Genomic DNA, 20,552 nt, shown 5'->3' with positions numbered 1-20,552 from the left:
GCCTGGTGAGGAATTACTGAGGAGTCGGGTGTTAGCACGAGCTGCTCATTGGGCGATATGGTGAGAGGCGCTGTGCGCTGTGTTCGAAGCAAAGAGACGACTTCATCGAGTTTGTCCTCCAATTTTGATCTCTTCGGCGCTTGGTTTGATCTGGGTGCCCTCCTGCGCGCAGCTGTTGAAGCTCTACACTCTTTACCTAGGCGGTGACATCTTTGCGTTCAAGTTAGCCCGAGTGCGCGGAAGGTAGCGAATTGAGTCTACATCAACCTAAAAGCATGCAAACTAGGTGACCTAACGTCGATGTAGGCTCCAGGGTGTTCGGCTTTTTCTTAGGTTGACGTGCATTTCCGAGTGTGATTGCTCCATAGTGAGCGTATTGGTCAAAGGGATGGCGCACCTGTCGCAAACACCGCCGTCGCGTAACATACATCGGCATTTCGCTTTAACGCAGTTGCCACATGCCTGACCATATGGCGCAGGGGTCTTGCCTACTGCGTCCGTTTCCATGATAGGATTTCGTCTGTATTCCAGGTACTCAATCTGTATGCGAAGAAGACGAGCATGATGGGGTTGGTTGTGCACGCGTAACGCGCGAAAGGACGGGATTCGGAGCGGAATGACCGAAATTAGGCAACCAAGCGGACCCGATTTCTCGTTTCGGCCCCCAGACAAGGGGGACCGTTCGCCGTTACTACACGTCACAACGAAGGTGAGTAGGCATCTCTGACTCCAAATGCAAACTGGCTGGTTTCGCGAAGTAAAGAAATAATTATTTGAATAGGGTATGTGTCCGAACTCCAGAGTTCCTAACGCCGCAGATCATCCCGCCCTTTACGTCTTCACCTTCGCCTTGCCCTTCCTTAGCCTGTCGAACTCTTGAATGAGTTCCACAGCTCTCAGGTCAGCCTCGGATTTCCGGCCCATCCACTCAGTCTCTCCCCGTTTTGCCGCCTTGATGCGCTTTCTCGTGCCGCCTTTCGCCAAGTACTTCATACTCTTCACGATGCCATCTCCAGGGTATGCTATAATCCCAAAGGTTGCTGCGCCAGTCTTCGTGATCAGTCCGGACATTCCCTTGCCGAAGCCCTTTGCATACCCGATCGCACCCTCTTTCTTCCCACCCTCATACGTCTGACGGAAGGGATCCGAGAGGCCGTCGGCAAAGCCATGGATGAAGGTCTTGCCACCGACTTGGAAGCCAGAAAGAGCGCCAGTGACCTCCCCATGGTCTTTGACTTCTTCACCATACAACCTTGGCACGTTGCGAAAACCTTCTGTGGCAGCGAGAGGGAGGTCGACGATGGTACCCTTATAGAATGCACCTACAAATCTACCAAAGCCTTTGGCAAAGCGACCTGCGGCAGCTGCGCCGCTTGAACCCGGCTTTCCTGAAGACGCTGAGGCTCCTGAGAATGCAGCAGGGTGTTTAGGCTCAACGAAGGGATCCACAACCATGCCCTTCACTGCCATACCCATGTCTCCGACAATGCCAACACACGCCGAAGTTGTACTTGTTATGGGGTCCCAGCGTTGATTGGTGATGATGAAAGGATCGGTTTCGTGGTTTTCGAGATCGGTGGGATCGATGGAACCATTCTCGATGAGTATCTGTGCCGCTAATTTGGAAAGAAGGATGGATTCTTTCTTGACCTTCCACGATGCCACCTGTGTAGGTAGCAGTGCGCATCGCATAGTCTCGAGAGGCAGATTGGTGTGGAAAGATTGTACTGCTGCCTCGACGCCTCGCTCATTCGCCATCTGCGAAGATAATCCCCGTGCGGCCTGCTTTGCCTCGCGCGTGAGACAGAAGTGGATAGCCGCTGTAAGGTTTTCGGCCGTCAGAAGTTTGTGGGGAATAGGTTGAGGACCGGCTCCCGCTGCTGCTATCATCTCTCCCCAGAACGGCTGGTCTCCAAAGAACGGAACGACAACAGTAGGACATGCATTACGAAGTCCGCACGCAGCTGTACCTGCACCGCCGTGATGTACCACCGCTGCAACATGCTGAAACAGCCATTCGTGTGGACAGTCGCCGATGAACAGAACGTCGTTATTGTCGTTTGGTAAGTCGCCTCCAAGGTTACTCCATCCTCTAGAGATGATCGCTCGGATACCTAAGGCGCGCACGGTTTCCAGGATGCTTGATGTCACCTTTGCTGGATCGTCGAGGACGATGCTTCCGAAGCCGATGTAGACCGGCGGAAGTCCATTTCTCAGGAACTGATCAATTTCCGGAGGCGGCGTGTACGGCGTTGGTTCGCGGAAGAAGAAACCACAAACATCGATATGCGCTGCCCAATCAGGTGGCTTCGGAACCAAAGCCGGAGACCAGCAGTACGTAAAAGGCACTTTGAGTGTAGAAGCAAGTACAGGTCCGACTGATAGCGGCACCTCTTCAAGGTCCAAGGAATGTCTGAACCCATTGATGACATCACCTAGACCCTGCCACGTTAGAAATTCGACGACGCCATACGATGCATAGTTGATGAGAGCGGTCGAGATTTCGTCGCTCTTGAAGTTCGCCAGCGGATGCGGAAAGGCTCGGGTGCTGCTCCAAGGCATGGTAAACATGAGATGGAGTGGAATGCCCAGAGCTTGGGCACAGTGTACATGCGCGAAACTAGGCGGGTTGGCGATGATTGCGTCTGCCACAAATGGCTGTTGAGTTTTGATGTCCGGTTCGATACATGACTGCCAGCAGCCATAGAGCATCTCGGCGATCATTTCCCTTTTCTTTTGGATATCGCCTTCGCGAAGACTCTTCATGGACGGTATCAACCCTGGGTTCTTGACCATGTAGGCCACTGCTGCATGTTAACGAGGTACGAACGGACCTTTACAGCACAACATACTGAGCTCTTTAGGATCCCCGCCAATAGGATAAAACTCCAGATTTGACTCCTTTACGAAGCCTTCGAACGTGTTGTGTGTCGCTATGCGGACACGGTGGCCGTACTTTTGTAACTCTTGTCCGAGGGCAATGAACGGTTGTACATCGCCTCGACTTCCTACGACTTGGATGACGATGTTCAGACGGATACTCCATAGTCGGCTAACAGTGAATCTTCGGCTTAGTTCTGGTTCATCTTTGTCATGCTTCGGTACAAGCTTGACGAGTGTTTTGGTCAGTCGCGAGTTCAAGTCAATGTCGATGCGACCGTCATCTGCTCCCCGTCAGCGTAGTTACAGATAATAAGACGAGTTGCGCTTACTCGTCACTCCAGTATCTCCTGGTTGTGGTATTGAGCCCGTCAGCTCTTCCGCAGTGTACGGCGGTGGTGCGCCGAAATGATATACGTCATCGTCGCGTTCAGAATCTACTGGTATCGGCGCTTGGGTGCTATCTGGTCTTGCTTTCATGATGAAGGGCAATTGGGTGAAGTGAAAAAGTATTGCTTCTGACCCAATTCTGGCAGCCGGCGACTTTTATCATCACGGTTTTACTACGCAATACGCAGATTACGCAAATACGATATACGAAGACCCGTCTCCGGCTAGCGCGAAATCACGGATCTTCCCGCAAGTCTAGCCTGTTCCATAGTTCTAGCGCTCCAAGACGCGTCACGCCGGGCTGAGCCCGGAATCGGCCTCACATGAGACCAGGAGAGAACTGGGAAAAACTATCTGTATTGTTTAGACAAGTAACGGGGTCCTATACAAAATGTAGTTCACATGCATGAAGCAGCACTTACACCAGCTCAATCAGATTCATCAACCTCTGCATGCGCAATCGCCCACCACCCTCGAACGATGCTCTTCTCGGCTGCGACGCCCGTCAATGGCTTCCTACCCATCTCGAATTGATGGCGTTTGAGTTCGTTCACAACAAGCGCCAGCTTCGCCAGCCACATATCTGAAGGTTGACCCTCGAAGTGCGGACCAACAAATTCACATGCAAATTGTTGCGCAAGATCGAGCTTCTTTTCTTCAGGCCAGGGGTCCATTAAGCCATTGCGTGCAAGGCCTTGGGACACCAGCATCGTCAGTCCATGTAGCAATGGGAAGAGTCGAGCATTTTCCAAGTCGGCAGCTTCTTCGACATCTTCCCACTGAACCAATGGGTTGTTGACACCCAAGCAGCGGTTGGCTTCCCACAGTAGTATGTTGATCGCCAGGCTTGTCTTCCTCTCGATCGCGTTGTGAGCGTCCCAGAGTAGAAAACAGAATCGAATGAGCGGAAAAGCCATGGGTTGAGGACTGGCACCGCGAGAAGCGGTAATCGCGTCATGAAACGGCGAGAAATAATCGCCAGCACTTGCTGCATCTTGCAAAGCTTTCTGCAGGATGTCGTCTCCGTCGCTCGTGTAGCATTTCTTGAAGAAGTGTAGGGTGTCATGACGCTCGACATCAGGATCGGTGTTTGCGACGCTATCGCGTAGCTGTTCGACGAAGGCGTTGAGTTTGTCCCGGTGGTCCGGTATAGCAGAGCTAATGTCGCCGAGTATTGACAGCGCTCTCTGCTCGCTGTCGAGGTTTGTGATCGGAACCTGACATTCTGGGCATTCGGCACCCTTGATTCCAATGCTGGGTATGTCAGGCCAAGTGCTCTTCAATTCGACGTCGCCACCGTTAAGGATGATCGAAAGACAACGGTAGCCAAATATATGCCCACAGGCTCGTAATGCGGCCGGCGCGTGATCTGGACCGAAAGCTCTGTTACAAAGGAAGCACGTTGGTGATACCTGCAGGTATCTGCTAACGTTACCAGCCATGGCCGATTTCGATCTGCAGGTAAGTTGTGGGCTGGCGGTCAGCGAGGGTAGAAAACGTGTCAAGAGAGGTTCTTCGCGACTGGGTGTATCCATGCAACTTTGTGAATACTTGTTGCTTCATCTACCCTGTGAATGAGCAGTCACAAGAACGCGTTGTGCCAAGTTGCGCAAACGATTTGACGAAGAATTCTGCCAAAGATGCATTCTTGATGACCCTGCGCATCTCGACAATGGCTGTCTTCAGCTGGGTCTTGGAGCGCATGTCGGAGCATCGGGAAAACACGCAGGTGGCACCGATCTCAGCCACCGCCACTTAGGCAGTCTTGTCCCCGACTGCTGCGAAGTAATCTTCGGAGGAGAACGATAATGAATTTGTCAGGAAAGTATGCTCTCCAGCAGAGCTGCAAAGCGATTCATTCACCGCGGTATAGCCGACGTTCAGGCGCGGAGAGTATACCTAGGTACCGCCGCACTGGCGTCGGAAGGAAATGCGCCTAGGAACGGGTGTTTCGACGATTGTCAGATACGGCCTTGGCGATCTTGGGCTTTCAGATGCCCCAGCATCCCGACTCGACGCTAAATGCGCATCAGAAGGCCGAACGTTCTCTTTGCCTGAGCTTGCCTTTGTGTTCATGGCGGACCTGACTGTGATCTTGTGGAGTCTGCTTCGGGCATAGCCCGAGACGTCAGTGGGTGAAGCATGCATTCGAACGACCCGTGGACTGCTCTGGAAAGGAACAGGTGTAGGCAGCAGTATGGGCTGAACGTGATTACTCTTCTTCGTTTGACGCGATATCTTGGGAGTTTCGACAGGCGTGTTCGCGAGGCTAGTCTCAATTCAGCCTAGATACAGCCAATTTGTTCCTTCCCGTCTTCACCCTAGTTTACAACGACTTTACCACCTCCTCATGTGTCAGGTACACTGTGGCGCCTCGAGAATTCTTCCGCCCACTCATCGATGCCTAGGTATCGATATCACTGCGACAATTACAGCCACCGCAGTCCTCTTTGTGACGAGCATGGCGATCTTCTGTTTCTCAAGTTTATCCCATTGGTGGTCTTTTTCTTCACAGCCAGCCAAGCATTCTGGACGATGCTGTCAAACGGTAGCGCCGACTTGTATATTGTTTCCTTCCTTCAGTTGGCTTCCAGGAACTCTTCCGAGGCTCCAGCGCTAATGCAGTCATTGAGGGCCGTCGGCTTTTGGGACTTCCCCAGGTATGCACCCCAGGTTTGCGATACATTTCCGGCCTTCGAGCCACAATCACATACTGGCTCACGAGACCGCTATACATGAATGTCCTTGGTGGATTATGAATGCTTCTTCGAAACGTCTTGGAGGCCAAGACAAAAGTCGTATATTCGCGGAGAAACTCCACATCTGGTATGCTAAAGATGGTTCCGCGATTCGCAGTATTAAAGGGCGGCCAAGTTGGCGATCATGGAGCCTGTACAGATCGTAGCAATCTAAACCATCTAAAATAAAGACACCATTAGACCCCATCAGCTATCGTCACCTCCAATACATTCTTCCATCGGATCAGAGTAGATCTCTATTCACTCTTTTACATTCTTTCTTCCACCTTCAGTCTCATCAGACCTTACAAAAACACCAAGATGCGCTTCTTTGAGATCGCCACAGTGGCCATGACCGCTGCCTCTACGGCGTACGGTGTACCTATGGAAAAGCGCGCTGCAGCTGTCGATGAGCTTGTCGGATTCGCCCAAGGCACCACCGGAGGAGGCAGCGGGGCTGGAACCACTGTCACTTCCTGTTCTGAGCTGACAGCAGCAGCGAAGGCAGGCGGTGTGATCAAGATCAAGGGCATGCTCACTGGGTGTGGCATCATCCGTGTCGGTACCGCAGGCACTTCCATTCTCGGTGTTGGCAAGGACGCCGGCCTGACCGACAGTGGTCTCCAGGTCTTCAAGACGTCCAACATCATCATCAGAAACCTAAAACTCTACCGTGCGCCAAAAGGAAAGGATCTCATCGACATTGAGGCCTCAACCAATGTCTGGGTTGATCACAACGACTTCTCTAGTGTGGGTGTGACAGGCGACAAGGACACGTACGATGGCCTGCTTGACGCCAAGTCTGGATCCGATATGCTTACCTTCTCCTGGAACAAGTTCCACGACCACGTGAGTCTCCATAACACCTCTACGCTTATATAAAACACAGTACTAACGCCTATCAGTGGAAGGGCTCGCTTGTCGGTCACTCTGACAACAACGCCTCCAAGGACAAGGGCAAACTCCACGTGACCTACCATCACAACTCTTTCACCGGCATCAACTCGCGTCTGCCATCGATCCGCTTCGGTACCGGCCACATCTACAGCTCTTGCTACTCAGGTGGTATCTCTGGTGTCAACTCGCGCATGGGCGCTCAAGTCTTGGTTGAAGCCAACTCCTTCACCAACGTCGACAAGGCTGTTGTCACCAACTTGGACTCTGACGACGAGGGCTTTGCTGTTGAGAAGGACAACATCTTCACCAACAGTCCTACTCAAATCACGCAGAAGGGCTCATTTGCGCCGAGCTACAAGTACACTGTGGACCCAGCGGCCAGCGTTTGCGCTATTGTGCAGAAGAGCGCCGGTGTAGGTGTCGTCACTTTCTAGGTCCTGATGAACAATGAGGAGATACAGCCTTAGTGATACATACTGGCTGGCCAGAGGGAGGAGCGCTGAAGGAGTTGCGAGTTTCGGTCTTGTGCATAGCTTTATTCGTGTATATAGTTACATTCCATTAATTAAACAGTTGGTCTTGAACATGTTTCATCACTAGATATGAGCATGAAGAGAAGCTCGCGCAACGGTATGCATGTGACGATTGATTCTAGTATTGATGTTTGGGTATAGTTGATTCTCTTCTGGTGCGCTCCAATTTCTTCTTTCCCAGTTGTTCTAGCATGCATCTTGCATTCATCCTAGATTAACCAGGGAACACCCATACGATCGACATGAGCGTGGCAATAACGCCCACGATTACCAACACTTCGGGTCCAGCCTTGATGCCAACAGGCAACCCCTCAGTGGTAAATTGCGCCACAATCCCCTGTGTGAAGTTCTTCTCCGCCTCTGCTAGTGCGATCTCTGTCCAGTTCCCGCATCGGTTGTTCAAATCCGCATCGGCCGTAAGCGCAGGTAGCTTCGCGATGGCAGCATCCATCATGCGCGCGCTGGTCAGCGTTCCGACATTAGCCTTTTGCATAACGACTGTACGGTAGGAGCCGTTGGCGCCCACTGTCGACATGTTGGCTGTGCGTTCGTAGTCGAGACATAGATCGGCTTGCGAGGGTGTGGCGGAGACTTGGCGAACTTCAAGTTTGGTATTGAGTAGGCCGCTGGGGACGATAGGAACAGCATTGGGGCCTGCAGCCGCCAGATGGAAGACCGAGAGGGCGAGGAAGAGACTTGTGAGGAGCGAAGAGTGCATGATGTCGTTGTCGATGTTTTCGTGAGCGGATTCCTCGGGAGTGGGACAGCAAGTAAAAGAAGTAAAGAATTATTAGGTGAAGAGTATTTTGGTGACCGGCACGCCTCAAGAAGTGAATGAATGGACGAACGAAAAGGAAAGAAAGATCGTTGGTGGTGAGGCTTGGTACCACTGCCTGAGGTATACCAGAAGCTCGGGATAGGAAAGAAGGCGACAAGGGAAGCAAAAGAAATCAGGCCACTTTACCGTGATATATGAGGCCGCAAGAACGATGATGGCTGTCGTTCATACCGCACTGCGACGTGGATTGCCGGATAAGGGGTGGTTATGAGGCTCATGGTGTGTCAGGTCACACGGAGGCTCTTAAGCGCCCCTAGACAGGCGCTAGGGTGCCTCGTGGTATTCAATGGATCGCGCCGGCTCGCCGTCATTAGCATAAGCACCAGTGGCCATTAGCGAAGCCTTAGAGCGTGGCTGCGATGAAATAGTTAGTCGCGATGGAGACTGTGGCGGTAAGATGGGTTGCGGCGTGATGATGGAATGATTGGGGAGCGGCGTTAGTGCGGATGATCGTCATCCGCGCACGGGTATTTTATGCATTAGGGTCTAGCGACAGCCCCAGAAATCTCCTTCTTTGGCGTCCTCAGTCTGATATGTGACAGCCGCTGTCATTGTGCGAAACGGCGATTATTTGATCAGAGCCACTGTCCCCTTTCAGGCCGCGCGACGCGGCATATCGACGCTCCTACTCGATGGCTCAGCGAACTAGTACCATCACGACACGAACGCGTCGAAGACCCCTGCGTCGTCCAGACTGAATGTCCCCGACATGAGCATGTCCCAGTCTTCCGTGAACTCCGGTGAGAACTGGAAGTCGAATTCTTCCATACCGCTGCCCTCCATGCCGGCAGCACCAGGACGCGGCTCCTCACAACCAGCCAATGCTTCCAGAATCGGTATACAAACCTGAGCAGCGTCTTCTGCGGCTCCCACCAGTAATGCAGGCAAATCTGAGTTGTCTACATGATGACTTTCCGCGTCAATCCAAGCACCGACGAGCCGTAAAAGAACGTAGCCCTTCATACCAGTTTCACCGGCTTCCATACAGCGGAGGTACCAATTGGCAGCGTCATCGACAATATTATTTAGTGATGATGGCAATGCGTCAAGATCACCTTCGTCTTCCTGAATTCGCATCCGCAGTTCAGCAGCCAGGAATGTCGACCCGTGGAAAGTATACATTCGGAAGAACCCCGCTGTGCACATGCACATACGAACAAAGTCGGTCTCGCTCGGACGACGTGAGCTCTCGCTTGCGTTCGGACAAGCCATACTCCAGATCTTGAGCGAGGAGTCGACAGTAGCTTTCCTCGAATAGGCATAGACCGGATTCTTGAGTGCGGAAGCGAAGAATGGAAGATGTAAGCAGGTAACGTAGCGCTGCATTATGAACTCTACAGCTTGAAGAGTAAACTGTGAGGGGGACGAGCTGGTATGTGAGGTGTATGCATGTAGGGTGCGACGCAAGAGCTTATGTGCAGCTCTCAGATCCGAATCGATACGAAGCGTCTCCTCATATGTCCCGCTCGAATTGACGTCGTTCAGAAATCGGAGTACCGCAAGTCGAGCCGGAAGGCTCTTGCGCAGAGCTATAGCAATGGACGTATGCGTATACATATGGTCTGCTCTTGCAATAGGGTCTGCTTCCAAGAGTTGCTCATCGTCCAAATTGCTTGGTGGCGCTGTATTGAAGTCGTCCGATGAGATGAATGGCGGACCGCCCGATCCCATGCTCATTTGAAGCGACAACTCCAGGATTGTATTCCATATCCGGCGGCGCATCTCAGTCTCAAGAGCCGTTGTACTCGGGAGCTGCGACGGATCCTTGTGCAACCCAACATATACCGCTGCTCGATACACCGCGCCCGCTGAGATCCACACAAGCTCAGAGCCAACGTCGACAAGCTCTCGTGCGATCAGGAGGAGGATGCTGATCTGTAGATATTGGATACCGAGCTTTGATTTGAACAAGGGTGATGACAGCCAGGTCTGGGCCTCGAAGACCCATCTCACCGCGTTGGCTCGCATGCACACTTTGTCGTCGTATATCATGGCTCCAATCGCTAAGACCAACTTTAACATCATTACAAATGCCATGTTGGGTTCTGATTTGCCTTTCCACATGTTGTCGTATGCATGTTGGAAGCTGGGAACATGCAGCACGCGGTAGAGAGTCTCCATGGTTCGAAGATATGCAGCGACGAGGTCATCGCAAACATCCTTCGGCGGAAGGTCTCGTGTTGGAGGTGTAGGCCAGGTTGGGGACCGTTGCGATTTGATAATACGGGCTAGGGGCTTTGCTCGCTGCATACTGGTGATTACGTTGGGCGTTCCGCTTTGTAGGAAGGGCTCAATTGTCTCGATGATATCACGGAAAATCACGAATCCATTCATCCAATGGCTCTGTCCGAAAACTCGGTTTTTGTGTGCAATGCCTCGAGAAATAGCTGTACCGCTAGGCATCCGGGTGTCTTGGAGGACATTCACTGTACAGGCAAAGCTGCTGACAGTTTGCACAGTGTGCGTCGACACAGGTGTCGAAGCTGATGGAGAGAAAGTAGAATTCGTGGTGCTTTCAGCTCGCGATAACTTGTCTTCCAACTCGGCGATACGTGCTCTCATAGCATCAAATTCGAATGGACTTCGGTCGGTGCCGGTATTGGCCGCTATGACGGATGAGCTTGAGGGTATGCTAGGTATGCTCCTGGATGTCGGGTTTCCGATGTACGGTTGGATGGGTGTGAAAGGCGCTGTGGCAGGCCTTTTATCCGGCACTCCAGTTTCGTAGACACAAGAGCCACTCTTGCTCTTCAGACAGTTACTGCATGGTGTTTCTCGATTGCAGCGTAGCTTTCGCTTCCGGCATAATGTGCAAGAGCTGGATGTGTTAGCTCCTGTCCTCATACAAGGAAAACCTAAACAGGTCTGCAGACTACAGCAAGGTAAAAACGTGCAAAGTGGGCGGCCTAACGTCGATGTAGGCTCCAGGGTGTTCAGTTGTTTCGTAGGTCAACGTCGGGGCACGGATGTACTCACACAGCGGGCCTCTTGCGTCTGCGGCTTGAGTCGGTCATCATGTAATGTCAGATCTTTGTTCGGGAAACTGAAGTTATTACGGGTACGAGGTAGTGGATGAGAGTATAAGGATCAGCGCAGCGAGATAAGTTGATGTTAACTCCGAATTGACCAATCAGGTTATATCCGAGACCATTTCTCTCATTCGTGAGAGAATCCGAGACCGAAAACCCAAGATTGTATATATACACCGTCAGGATGAGTGTTGTAGCCCTCATCAACTTCTCGACATTCCTAGAGCCACAGAACTCTAATCCAAGCCCCTCCGATACAAAGTCAGGATGTCCACACCATCAGCTCAACCCAACGCCGTTGCCGGTACCAGCACTCCTTCCATTCCCTCCTACGATGTTGAAAAAGCATCTATCGAATCAGCCCACGATGACGGCCAAGCAACCGTTGACGCTGAGATCGCCGCTTTAGGCCCTGCTCCTGACGGTGGCCTAACAGCTTGGTTGAACGCTCTAGGCGGCTTCTGCATCTTCTTTTGCTGCCTCGGCTTTACCTCCTGCTTCGGCGTCCTGCAACAATACTACTCTACTCATCAACTGAGAGACCATAGTATGGACCAGATTGCGTGGATAGGCAGTCTCACAAGTTTCATCCAGTTCGCTGGAGGTGTTGTCGGGGGCCCGATGTTTGATCGGTTTGGTGTTTGGGTGCGTATTTTCTAATGGCATGGCACTGCTCTCGTACTGACTTGAACGATTAGATGATGCGGCCTGCGACACTTACATACGTCCTTGGCCTCATGATGCTGTCGTTGTGTAGCGAGTACTACCAGTTCTTCCTCGCGCAGTCTGTCTTCATGGGCTCCAGCGTAGTCTTCCTTCAGACACCTGCCTTTGCAGTAATGGGACATTACTTCGACAAGCGACGCGCCGCCGCCCTCGGTATCGTAGTATCAGGGTCCTCCATCGGCGGTATCATCTTTCCAATCGTCCTGTCCAAACTTCTGAACGATTCGTCTCTGTCCTTTGGCTGGTGTATCCGGATCATCGCTTTCATCATGCTTCCTTTCATGATGTTTGCCTGCTTCGTCATCAAGCCGCGCATACCACCCCGCAAGACAACAGTCTTCCTTGGCGAAGCATGGAAGATGAAGCGATACGTACTGCTTGTTGCAGGACTGTTCTTCATGATGATGGGCATGTGGATACCGGTCTTCTACCTCCCAGTCTATGCCGTCAGCCGAGGTATGAAGCCTTTACTCGCATCGTACCTCCTCGCCATGATCAATGGGTCCTCCACGTTTGGTCGCATCATTCCGGGAATACTCGCGGATAAGCTGGGCGGCATGAACATGTTCGGTTTCGCCGGCATTGGTACCGCCATCGTGGTGTTCTGCATCAACGAGCCAACGACTAACGCTGGTATCATTGTTTACTCCGTCATGTTCGGTTTTGTATCGGGCACCATCATATCGGCTGGCTCGGCAGCCATTTCCAAGTGTACAAAGGTAAGTCAACTGGGTGAAATGCATGAGGCATACGCTGACTTGGTCTCTTCACCGTTTTAGGACCCGAGGAATCTTGGCACGTACATGGGTATGGGTATGGGTGTTGCAGCATTCGCTGTTCTCGTCGGCCCTCCAATCAACGGCGCGTTCATCGATCGATACGGCGGGTTCAAGGCAGTGTCGATTTTCAGTGGCGTGATGAGTTTGATGGGTGGGCTTATTGCACTGTCTGCTAAATTCGCCACCACGGAAGGTATCTTGGGGAAGGTTTGAAAGGGCGTGGCGAGGGATCTGTCTTGAGGAAGGCGAAGAGGATTGTTAGCATAGATGTAGGGGCTTCAGCTTGGAGGGAAGCAATTAGGTGGTCATAGATTGAATTGATTGTCATGTCAGAGGGTATGAAACATTGAACCCGTTACGCCAGATTACCGTAATGAAAACCTATACATCATCAGTGACAGCCGATCCCCACATGTAGGATGTCTTGGTAGCCATTCTCTTCCGATCTGCCCTCGCGACGGCACATGCGCTCGTCCCAACAGACGCGTAAGCGTGTACGGGTGCGCGGTGGTGCGTGAAGCCTTGTGTGCGCGTAGCCTATCTGGCTCGTCTATGCCGGGATGGGCTCGTAGGTGTTGTGGGCTTGGCGGTTGGAGAAGAGATAGTAGATGATCATGCCGACGACGGGAAAGAGGAAGACGACGAGGGCCCAGAGCACTTTGTTCGGCACGGGACGGTTGGACTTGAAGATCTCGACTACAGCACATGTTAGCTTTGTTCGATGCGCGACAACCGTGCTGTCAAGGGCGTTGCGGGGACTTACTCCACGCGATAATGTCGAGGACGAGGACGATGAATCCAATGATGCCGCCACCGGTGCCAGCTTGCCAGGGCTTGGCTGACTGCGCCGTAATGGGAGCTGCCTCGGCGAGCATGAACATGGACAGCTGGAGGAGCAGGGAGAGCACAAAGTTCATCATGATGGCGGTGATGGATGATGTAAGGCTGGGGTGGACAATATGAAGCGTGAATGGGTGCAGTGAGAGAGAGAAGGCGAGTGTTGCGTTGTTGACGGCTGCTGCCTTGTATATGAAAGCGGCGGGGCGGAGCTTCAGCTGTTTGATGTCCGCACGGACCTACGTCACTGGAAATCCCACTGTCACGCGACACTCTTCCAAGGTACACATGCATCATCCCGCAGGAGAGGAGGTATATCACTATTCTTAACACACGCAGCGCGTCTGTACCCGTGCTTATTCTGCGCATTCTCGTCGCCCACCAAACAAGCAAAGAAAAGATTCGAAAGACGCGTGAGTGGCGCGTTGGCCTCAGCCACACAGCCAGCCTCGAGGCCTTCCAGCGGCGAACATCACCACTTTTCCGACTGTCTCTGCCCGATCGATCATGCGGCATCACGAACTTCGTCTCGCCGCACCCCTGGAGTTCTCATGCTCCACCTATTCAGGCGGGCTTCATCTGCGGCGTCCTTGTGCACGTCGGCCGAAGCGACCAACTCTGCCAGTAGAGTCTTGACTTTGTCTCCAGAGGTCTTGAAGAGCATCTGGGGGCTATTTCTCTCTGCCCGTGATGCAAGTGCACTCGCGCGTCTGGTATCGCAGATTACACACGCTGCTCTGTCGACTTGGATACTTGATCCATTATCCTCGCCTCAAGGTCAACATCACAACAGGCGAACTTGATCAACTTTGCAAGCGGATGCTTCAAGCTTCTTCGAATCATTAACGGTCTCGCCGCCACCTATTAACATTAAGGCGGTTGTCGAAACACACAACACAAACATGATGGACGTCATGAGACAAGTACATGGTTAGCAGCTCCAGGTATAGTGTTATGCCAACAATTTGATGGTAAAAGGTGAGTGCCATTTGCTTCAGTTCTCTCGCCCGGCACAAATCTAGTACTTGTGGCCCTTGACTACGATTTTGCCACCCTCACATTTCAGACTAATCTCCTCGCCGAAGGTGTAATACCCATGTTGGTCAGCCTCTGGGACCGGCTTTGGCGATGGAGGTAAGTGCTCTTCTTTGGGAGGTGCTGGATGCGCTGGCTGAGTTGGGGCTGGATGTTGCATTTTTATCCTGAAATATACATATATAAATACATCCATCGTTGCCCTATGGCATGCCTCTTACTCCTCGTGATAGCATGTTGCAGCTCATTGGCCAACTTGCTGGTAGCCTAATGGCGCGGTCCTAACCTTATGGTACGTGAAAATCCACCTTCGCTGTTGAGAATGACATCCATCGAGGAATTAGGCCTCGTTTCGTCATCGAGTGACCATAGACCAGATCTCGATACACTTGCTCGCCTAGCAAGACTGGAAACAAAACGCGAATCCTTGTGGCTGTGGGACCCTTATCCGTTCGACTCTGTACACAATACGCCTCTGATGGTCGGAGGGAAGTGGGACGGCGTGATCAGAGTGGGTGAGTTCGGAAGGGCATGTAATCCGTAGAACCCTCATTTGAGGAAGATGCAGATTGCCAATGTCTGTAACGAGCTTGGTGTGGCATCGACCTTCGAACAGAAACGGGCGTATGAGGTGAACATCGGTCAAGGTTGTTGCCATTTGACTCATGAAATCAACCAAAGCATCTGCGTCAAGAATCCAATAGCGCTTGAGTTCCAGTCTCTCAAGGCGCGTCTTGCGGAGCTGGCTCAAGAGTTCACTACTCTTTTCCAGTTCCTTCTCGCAGTCGGACTTCTCACTGAGATGCCGAATTTTAGTGCTCAAGAGATCGTAGGGCTTGGCCAGACTCAACTCCTTAAGTAGCGGTATACGCCCAAGGTTGGTCACAAGATGTGACATTGCGCCCTCATTCCAACCGAATGGAAGCATGAGTCTTAGTACTCTCAAGTTTGTTGCAAGGTTGACCAGTAGGGCCGGCACAACAACGCTTGCGACTCGTAGGTCTGTCAGCTCTCGACCGGCCCGTGTCATTGCGCCCGTGATATCTGCGACTAGGTGAGACGCAGCTAGCTTCGTGTAAATGTGATGGCGCTTCTCTCCGGGAACGATAGCATCAATAGCAGCGATATCGATGGCTGTCAACCAACCTGGGATGTGCTCTGCGGGGAAGTCATCCTTTATGCAAATTCCTTTTAATGCTGAGAATTGGTGGAAGATAGCTGCAAGAAGACTCGTCAGACTGCGACCGGGACCAGCTTGCCAGTCGTAACAAGTCTGGTGGCTCTGCTGGATGTGTGCGCGAAGAGGGTCACTGAGGCCAGCCAGGGCCTGCTGGAGGACGGGCAATGGTGAGACAGGGAATCCAACATCGGTGAACGTCAGGACCTTGATCTTTCTCTGCAATTCCGGGTGAGCAGAGATCTGCGTTAACAGTGCAATACTGTGTTTGGTGCGGTAGAAGTGGCGTTCACCCAGGACGCGACCAAGGCTTGACCAGGCCTAAGTAGGTATGTTAGGTCATGCGCGATAGATATATGCGTGTGTACTTACACAATCTCTGAAGCATCGCGCGACGGTACGAACTTGCAGGATGTCCTTGCGGGATTCAGCTGTCAGCTCGGTGTAGCCAACTCCGTCCGCCCAATGCGAGTCGTCAAACGGGCCGTGGCCCACCTGGCCTGGATCTACTTCCGCCAGCGTTTCTTGTTCTAACTCTACCACAACCATTTCCAGAACATGCTGGGGTAGGCCTAATATTGGCGCGTTCATCTTGTGGAAAAGATATTTTTCCAAGGCTACCTAGTTAGCGTTGCCGGCGGAGGTCAATCAACTCGTCAGAGCTGGAAGTCGATACTCACCAGAGGGTTAAGAAGACAGTTCTGAAGCAACTGGGTTGAGAGACGATTATAGTGAACGCAGCGTTTGTACTCGGCTAATCACCTCGCATCGATCGCCAATGCTACGTGAATGTGAGTACTAGCGCGAACGATTATGCCCACTATTGAGTAATCCGGTGTGACTGAGATTTCCCAGTCCTGCACTATGCTTCACCAAACGCTCTGAAAACACCCAAAATCAATAAGAAGAATAGCATCACTAAAAGCTTGTCGATCCAGTTGATACAGCCAATCATACCATGTACAAAAGGCACGCAGCTACATGCTCGCTTCCATAATGTCTAAATGTTTATCACTGGAACATAAGATAAGAGAAAAGATTTTCATTACTGCAGAGGTGCTTGGGGGAACATAATCCCCTAGCACTAGACAAGACACCAGTTCACCTCATACCAAACCACCTTCCTGAATCTCTCTTTGTTCATTTCCCCTTCTGCACGCACTTATTCGTTGATAACTCTGCATTTTCTGTTCTTACTACGAGGCCGCTGAGCGTCAGATCTTCATCTCCAAGGCAAAACAGCAACGAAGACGTGACTCGGTCTATGATGACTTGTCAAAAGCAAAACCGGGGCTTCGTTTTTCCTTGTGGATGTTCCATATGGGCTCAATCAACGCAGCTGTGATGCATCTCTGCACCGTCAGCGAGTCCCTGCCGGCGGACTGTAAGTGTCCAATCGAGCAAGACCTCGTTGTTCATCAGCACCGGTCTGATGTAAATAGGGTTTACGTCCGTCCCATACAGCATCGACAACCATGTGCGTCCTACAGCCGCAAACTTGTCGTCGAGGTGCACGACCATAGTGTGCTTGACTGTAGTGGCCCGACCAGGAGGGCCATATCGATATATCAGTCGGAGGAAGCGGAGGTCGACAAGCTGATCGCGGCTCCGGAGAGCATTGGGTGTCATCATGATCGAAGCTGGAACGCCATTGAACATGGACGTCGCGCGGGCCTTCAGGGTACCGTAGGAGCCATCTAGTGACATATATGCAGCGCCGATTCGACGGGCTCGGGCGGCATCTGAAGTGAGGTTGCCATCTCTGTCGTCCGTCCGAATGATGGTATCTCCGCCTCCGGGCTTTTAGGACTAACTTTTTAATGTAAACATAGTTTAATAATATAATTTTAAGAGTTAATTTGCTAACACAGGTACCTAGGCTTACGCTTATATTTAATAGCTAGTACGTAGATAGTGTTGCTAATACACTTAGATAAAAATAGACACTATTGCAACTTAGAAGAATAAGGCTACTCTTTACCTCTAGACTTAATCTCTGCGCCTATTCTACCTAACACCTTTAACTCTATCTAACTTAACCTTTCTAACTACTAACTATAACTTCTATTATTATTCTTATTACTATTCTAGCAGAGTTGTAGTTATAGCTCTCTCTTACCTACTATCTATTTTTTAATTAAGGCTTAATGTAAAGAGACGCTAATAACACTAATATCTATGCCTAGCTTACTAATCTCTATAGACACGCTATAAACTTCTTCTACTTCTTATTAGGCTTAAGCGCTGTAACTACTTACTTAACTTGCTAATACTTAGTATAGAGCTACTTCTAGGTCTCTCTATACTTTAGGTATCTTGCCTATAGAAGAAGGTTGCCTAAATAATACACCTTAAGCGCCTCTAGGCTATTAATATAAGCAATATACTTAATTAACTATAGTCTTAACTAGCTTCTAAGCTCTACTTCTATCTATATATTACGTATAGAAGACTAAATAATAGCAACGTTATACGCAACTAAAAATTCTAGTAGTAAACTAACTAGCTTTAGTACTATTACGTTAAGCTTCTTCTTTACCTTTTTTAGAGGTTGCTTAATAATAGCAAACACTAGCTTTACAATCTACTACTACAGCAACTATTATAGTGTTCTAGTTAGCTTAAGCTACACCTAATCTAATCTATTTCTCTTATTATTAAATAGGCTAACTATTATATTATATATAATTTATTTATATATAGTGTAGTAGGTGTACAAGAGTCTATATTAAAAGTAAGAAGTAGTAAGAAGCTAAGAAGAAATACACACCTTCTAGGCTCTAGCTATAGTAACGTACTATATTCTCTTCTTCTTAACTATAATACGTTGCTAGCTAAAAGGCTAGCAATGCCTGTTAGACTTGCTCTAATTAGTGTTGTTTTTTAGGTACTTATAGTAAATTTTTAGAGACCTAAGTTTTACTTAGTAGCTAGAGCTAAGGCTCTAGGTAGGTTACTTAGCGGGTAGACCTACTACTATTTAAATTACGTTAACAACTTCTCTTTTTTTAACTTTTGCAACTAATAAGTAGAGAGTAGCTACTTATTTACTATTTTAGAACAACATTTTAACTACACAAACACCTTAGAAATCTAAAAAAAAATCATGATGGTATCTCCATTCGTTTCGATGGCTGTGGGTGCGGGTGCGGGTACGGGTACGGTTGCAGTGGCAGGAGCTGGCGCAGGTGGAAGAGTAGGTGCAGACGCGGCTGCTGCAACCACAGCAGGTGTGTTGTGAATTCCGCCGGGAGGTGGTTTGCGGAGCAGTTCAAGAAACTTAATGTGCGAGATTCCAACTCGACAATTAGGGCATGGATAATTACCCCAATGTCGCAGTCGGTTTGTTTGCAGGTATGACTCCCTAAAGTCCCTACATAGGGTCAGTGTATGTCTCATAGCAATTCGCAGGAAAGGTTCCTTACACGTGGTGGCGCCGGACTGAGTCCGCAATGCACCCTACATGGAATTTGTGCCCGCACCCTAGCTCGATAAACGTTCCGCGTGAATCTTCTTGACAGATCGAGCAGGATACCGGCCGTCTAGACGCTGACACTCTCGTGTAACTTGCTTCCATAGGAGGACGTCGCATTCTGAAGGTGCAACCTGCTCCGACACAAGGTCGTTCGGGGGCGCGACCCTGTTGGAATTGAATACCGAGGCATCCTGTACATAAGTGGTGTCCACAGAAGACTTTCGCAATGTGGTCGTCCCGGCCGAATCTCAGTCTGCATCTCGTACACCTAGAGTTCTGGGGGAGGTCCGCCTCGGCGAGGTCGATCATGCAGTATTCCAGTACGTCAAACGGCGCCATCTTCGCAGTGGTCGTCGAGCCAGTCCGGGCAGTGTAGTCTTCAGATTGTGTGATGGCGGTATGAGACTCAGGCGCCAAGAGTGGTGAGTAAATCCAACCAGTAGCGGATATTTGTTTGCTCTTTGTGTCCGCCATTGCCGAAAATCGTTAGCCTAGAACATTCCACGGATTGGACCCTGTATTCGAAGACGCCCTCGGAGTCAGATCTTGCCCCAATCTGCTCGCCGCCGCTGCACATCCACACTGACGAACAACCACCCTATATTCCAACAATATCGACCGATGCCACCCGCGATGCCACCCGCGATGCCACCCGCAAGAATGGAACTTCCCGTAGCTAGCGACGCTACGATGCTAGCTCAGCGCGAAGAGGGTTCATACACGTTTGTACAGGTACGTGCAAGGGCTTGTATGCCGAACTATCGTTAATTAGTCGGCAGGTAGTTTGCTACCACGATGACGGGGCTTTGGAAAAGCGTGAAGAGCTCATGCGCATTGTTAAGAGCAAGGACTGCAAGATCACTTACGTGGATCAGCTCTACGGTTCATTCTAGTATGGCATTCCCGTTCTAGTTCGTACGCTTTAAATGACGACAGCTAACATCGAATAGCTTCGTCGTCCCGGCTGGAGTCAAGAACCCGCTCGCCAAACACAAGGACAAGAATACGGTCTGTTACCTTCGACCCTTCAACAGCGCGATCAATACTGCTTTGCGCCCAGCGGACACCCAGTGAATGTCATCTGCGCTCAAATGTTAGTGCTCGACCTGCGTTTAGCACATCGTCACTGTCGCAACAATACCGGACAGGGGGTTCACGAACGAACGAATGCACGATCACTCAGAAGTCTGTTACGTAGATAGGAAAGCATTGTCAAAG

General features: G+C 50.7%; 9 protein-coding genes across 9 annotated transcripts; 3 read left to right on the top strand and 6 right to left on the bottom strand.

Annotated features, from left to right (window-relative positions):
• Nucleotides 1-831: 831 nt before the first annotated feature.
• Nucleotides 832-3,360, bottom strand: J4E88_004577 (uncharacterized protein; the record flags this gene model as incomplete). Its single annotated transcript, XM_049398221.1, has 3 exons — nt 832-2,804; nt 2,853-3,164; nt 3,213-3,360. 3 exons carry the CDS (start codon nt 3,358-3,360, stop codon nt 832-834), a joined length of 2,433 nt encoding a protein of 810 aa, XP_049255782.1.
• Nucleotides 3,361-3,698: 338 nt separating this feature from the next.
• On the bottom strand, nt 3,699-4,712 carry J4E88_004576 (uncharacterized protein; the record flags this gene model as incomplete). Its single annotated transcript, XM_049398220.1, has 2 exons — nt 3,699-4,639; nt 4,706-4,712. The coding sequence occupies 2 exons, from the start codon at nt 4,710-4,712 to the stop codon at nt 3,699-3,701; spliced, it is 948 nt and encodes a 315-aa protein (XP_049255781.1).
• Nucleotides 4,713-6,329: 1,617 nt separating this feature from the next.
• Nucleotides 6,330-7,339, top strand: J4E88_004575 (uncharacterized protein; the record flags this gene model as incomplete). The annotated part of the gene is made up of 2 exons (XM_049398219.1): nt 6,330-6,857; nt 6,914-7,339. 2 exons carry the CDS (start codon nt 6,330-6,332, stop codon nt 7,337-7,339), a joined length of 954 nt encoding a protein of 317 aa, XP_049255780.1.
• A 313-nt stretch (nt 7,340-7,652) lies between these two features.
• J4E88_004574 (uncharacterized protein) lies at nt 7,653-8,156 on the bottom strand (the record flags this gene model as incomplete). The annotated part of the gene is made up of 1 exon (XM_049398218.1): nt 7,653-8,156. The coding sequence occupies one exon, from the start codon at nt 8,154-8,156 to the stop codon at nt 7,653-7,655; it is 504 nt and encodes a 167-aa protein (XP_049255779.1).
• Nucleotides 8,157-8,930: 774 nt separating this feature from the next.
• Nucleotides 8,931-10,268, bottom strand: J4E88_004573 (uncharacterized protein; the record flags this gene model as incomplete). Its single annotated transcript, XM_049398217.1, has 1 exon — nt 8,931-10,268. The coding sequence occupies one exon, from the start codon at nt 10,266-10,268 to the stop codon at nt 8,931-8,933; it is 1,338 nt and encodes a 445-aa protein (XP_049255778.1).
• Nucleotides 10,269-11,572: 1,304 nt separating this feature from the next.
• Nucleotides 11,573-13,023, top strand: J4E88_004572 (uncharacterized protein; the record flags this gene model as incomplete). The annotated part of the gene is made up of 3 exons (XM_049398216.1): nt 11,573-11,950; nt 12,004-12,750; nt 12,811-13,023. 3 exons carry the CDS (start codon nt 11,573-11,575, stop codon nt 13,021-13,023), a joined length of 1,338 nt encoding a protein of 445 aa, XP_049255777.1.
• Nucleotides 13,024-13,360: 337 nt separating this feature from the next.
• Nucleotides 13,361-13,730, bottom strand: J4E88_004571 (uncharacterized protein; the record flags this gene model as incomplete). Its single annotated transcript, XM_049398215.1, has 2 exons — nt 13,361-13,506; nt 13,574-13,730. The coding sequence occupies 2 exons, from the start codon at nt 13,728-13,730 to the stop codon at nt 13,361-13,363; spliced, it is 303 nt and encodes a 100-aa protein (XP_049255776.1).
• A 1,349-nt stretch (nt 13,731-15,079) lies between these two features.
• J4E88_004570 (uncharacterized protein) lies at nt 15,080-16,450 on the bottom strand (the record flags this gene model as incomplete). Its single annotated transcript, XM_049398214.1, has 2 exons — nt 15,080-16,180; nt 16,232-16,450. 2 exons carry the CDS (start codon nt 16,448-16,450, stop codon nt 15,080-15,082), a joined length of 1,320 nt encoding a protein of 439 aa, XP_049255775.1.
• Nucleotides 16,451-19,994: 3,544 nt separating this feature from the next.
• Nucleotides 19,995-20,227, top strand: J4E88_004569 (uncharacterized protein; the record flags this gene model as incomplete). Its single annotated transcript, XM_049398213.1, has 2 exons — nt 19,995-20,066; nt 20,114-20,227. The coding sequence occupies 2 exons, from the start codon at nt 19,995-19,997 to the stop codon at nt 20,225-20,227; spliced, it is 186 nt and encodes a 61-aa protein (XP_049255774.1).
• Nucleotides 20,228-20,552: the final 325 nt, after the last annotated feature.

Source organism: Alternaria novae-zelandiae (genome assembly GCF_023758075.1).
Source record: "Alternaria novae-zelandiae strain BMP 2774 chromosome Unknown scaffold_8, whole genome shotgun sequence".
NCBI lineage: Eukaryota > Fungi > Ascomycota > Dothideomycetes > Pleosporales > Pleosporaceae > Alternaria > Alternaria novae-zelandiae.
This window is presented reverse-complemented; position numbering and strand designations above follow the sequence as displayed.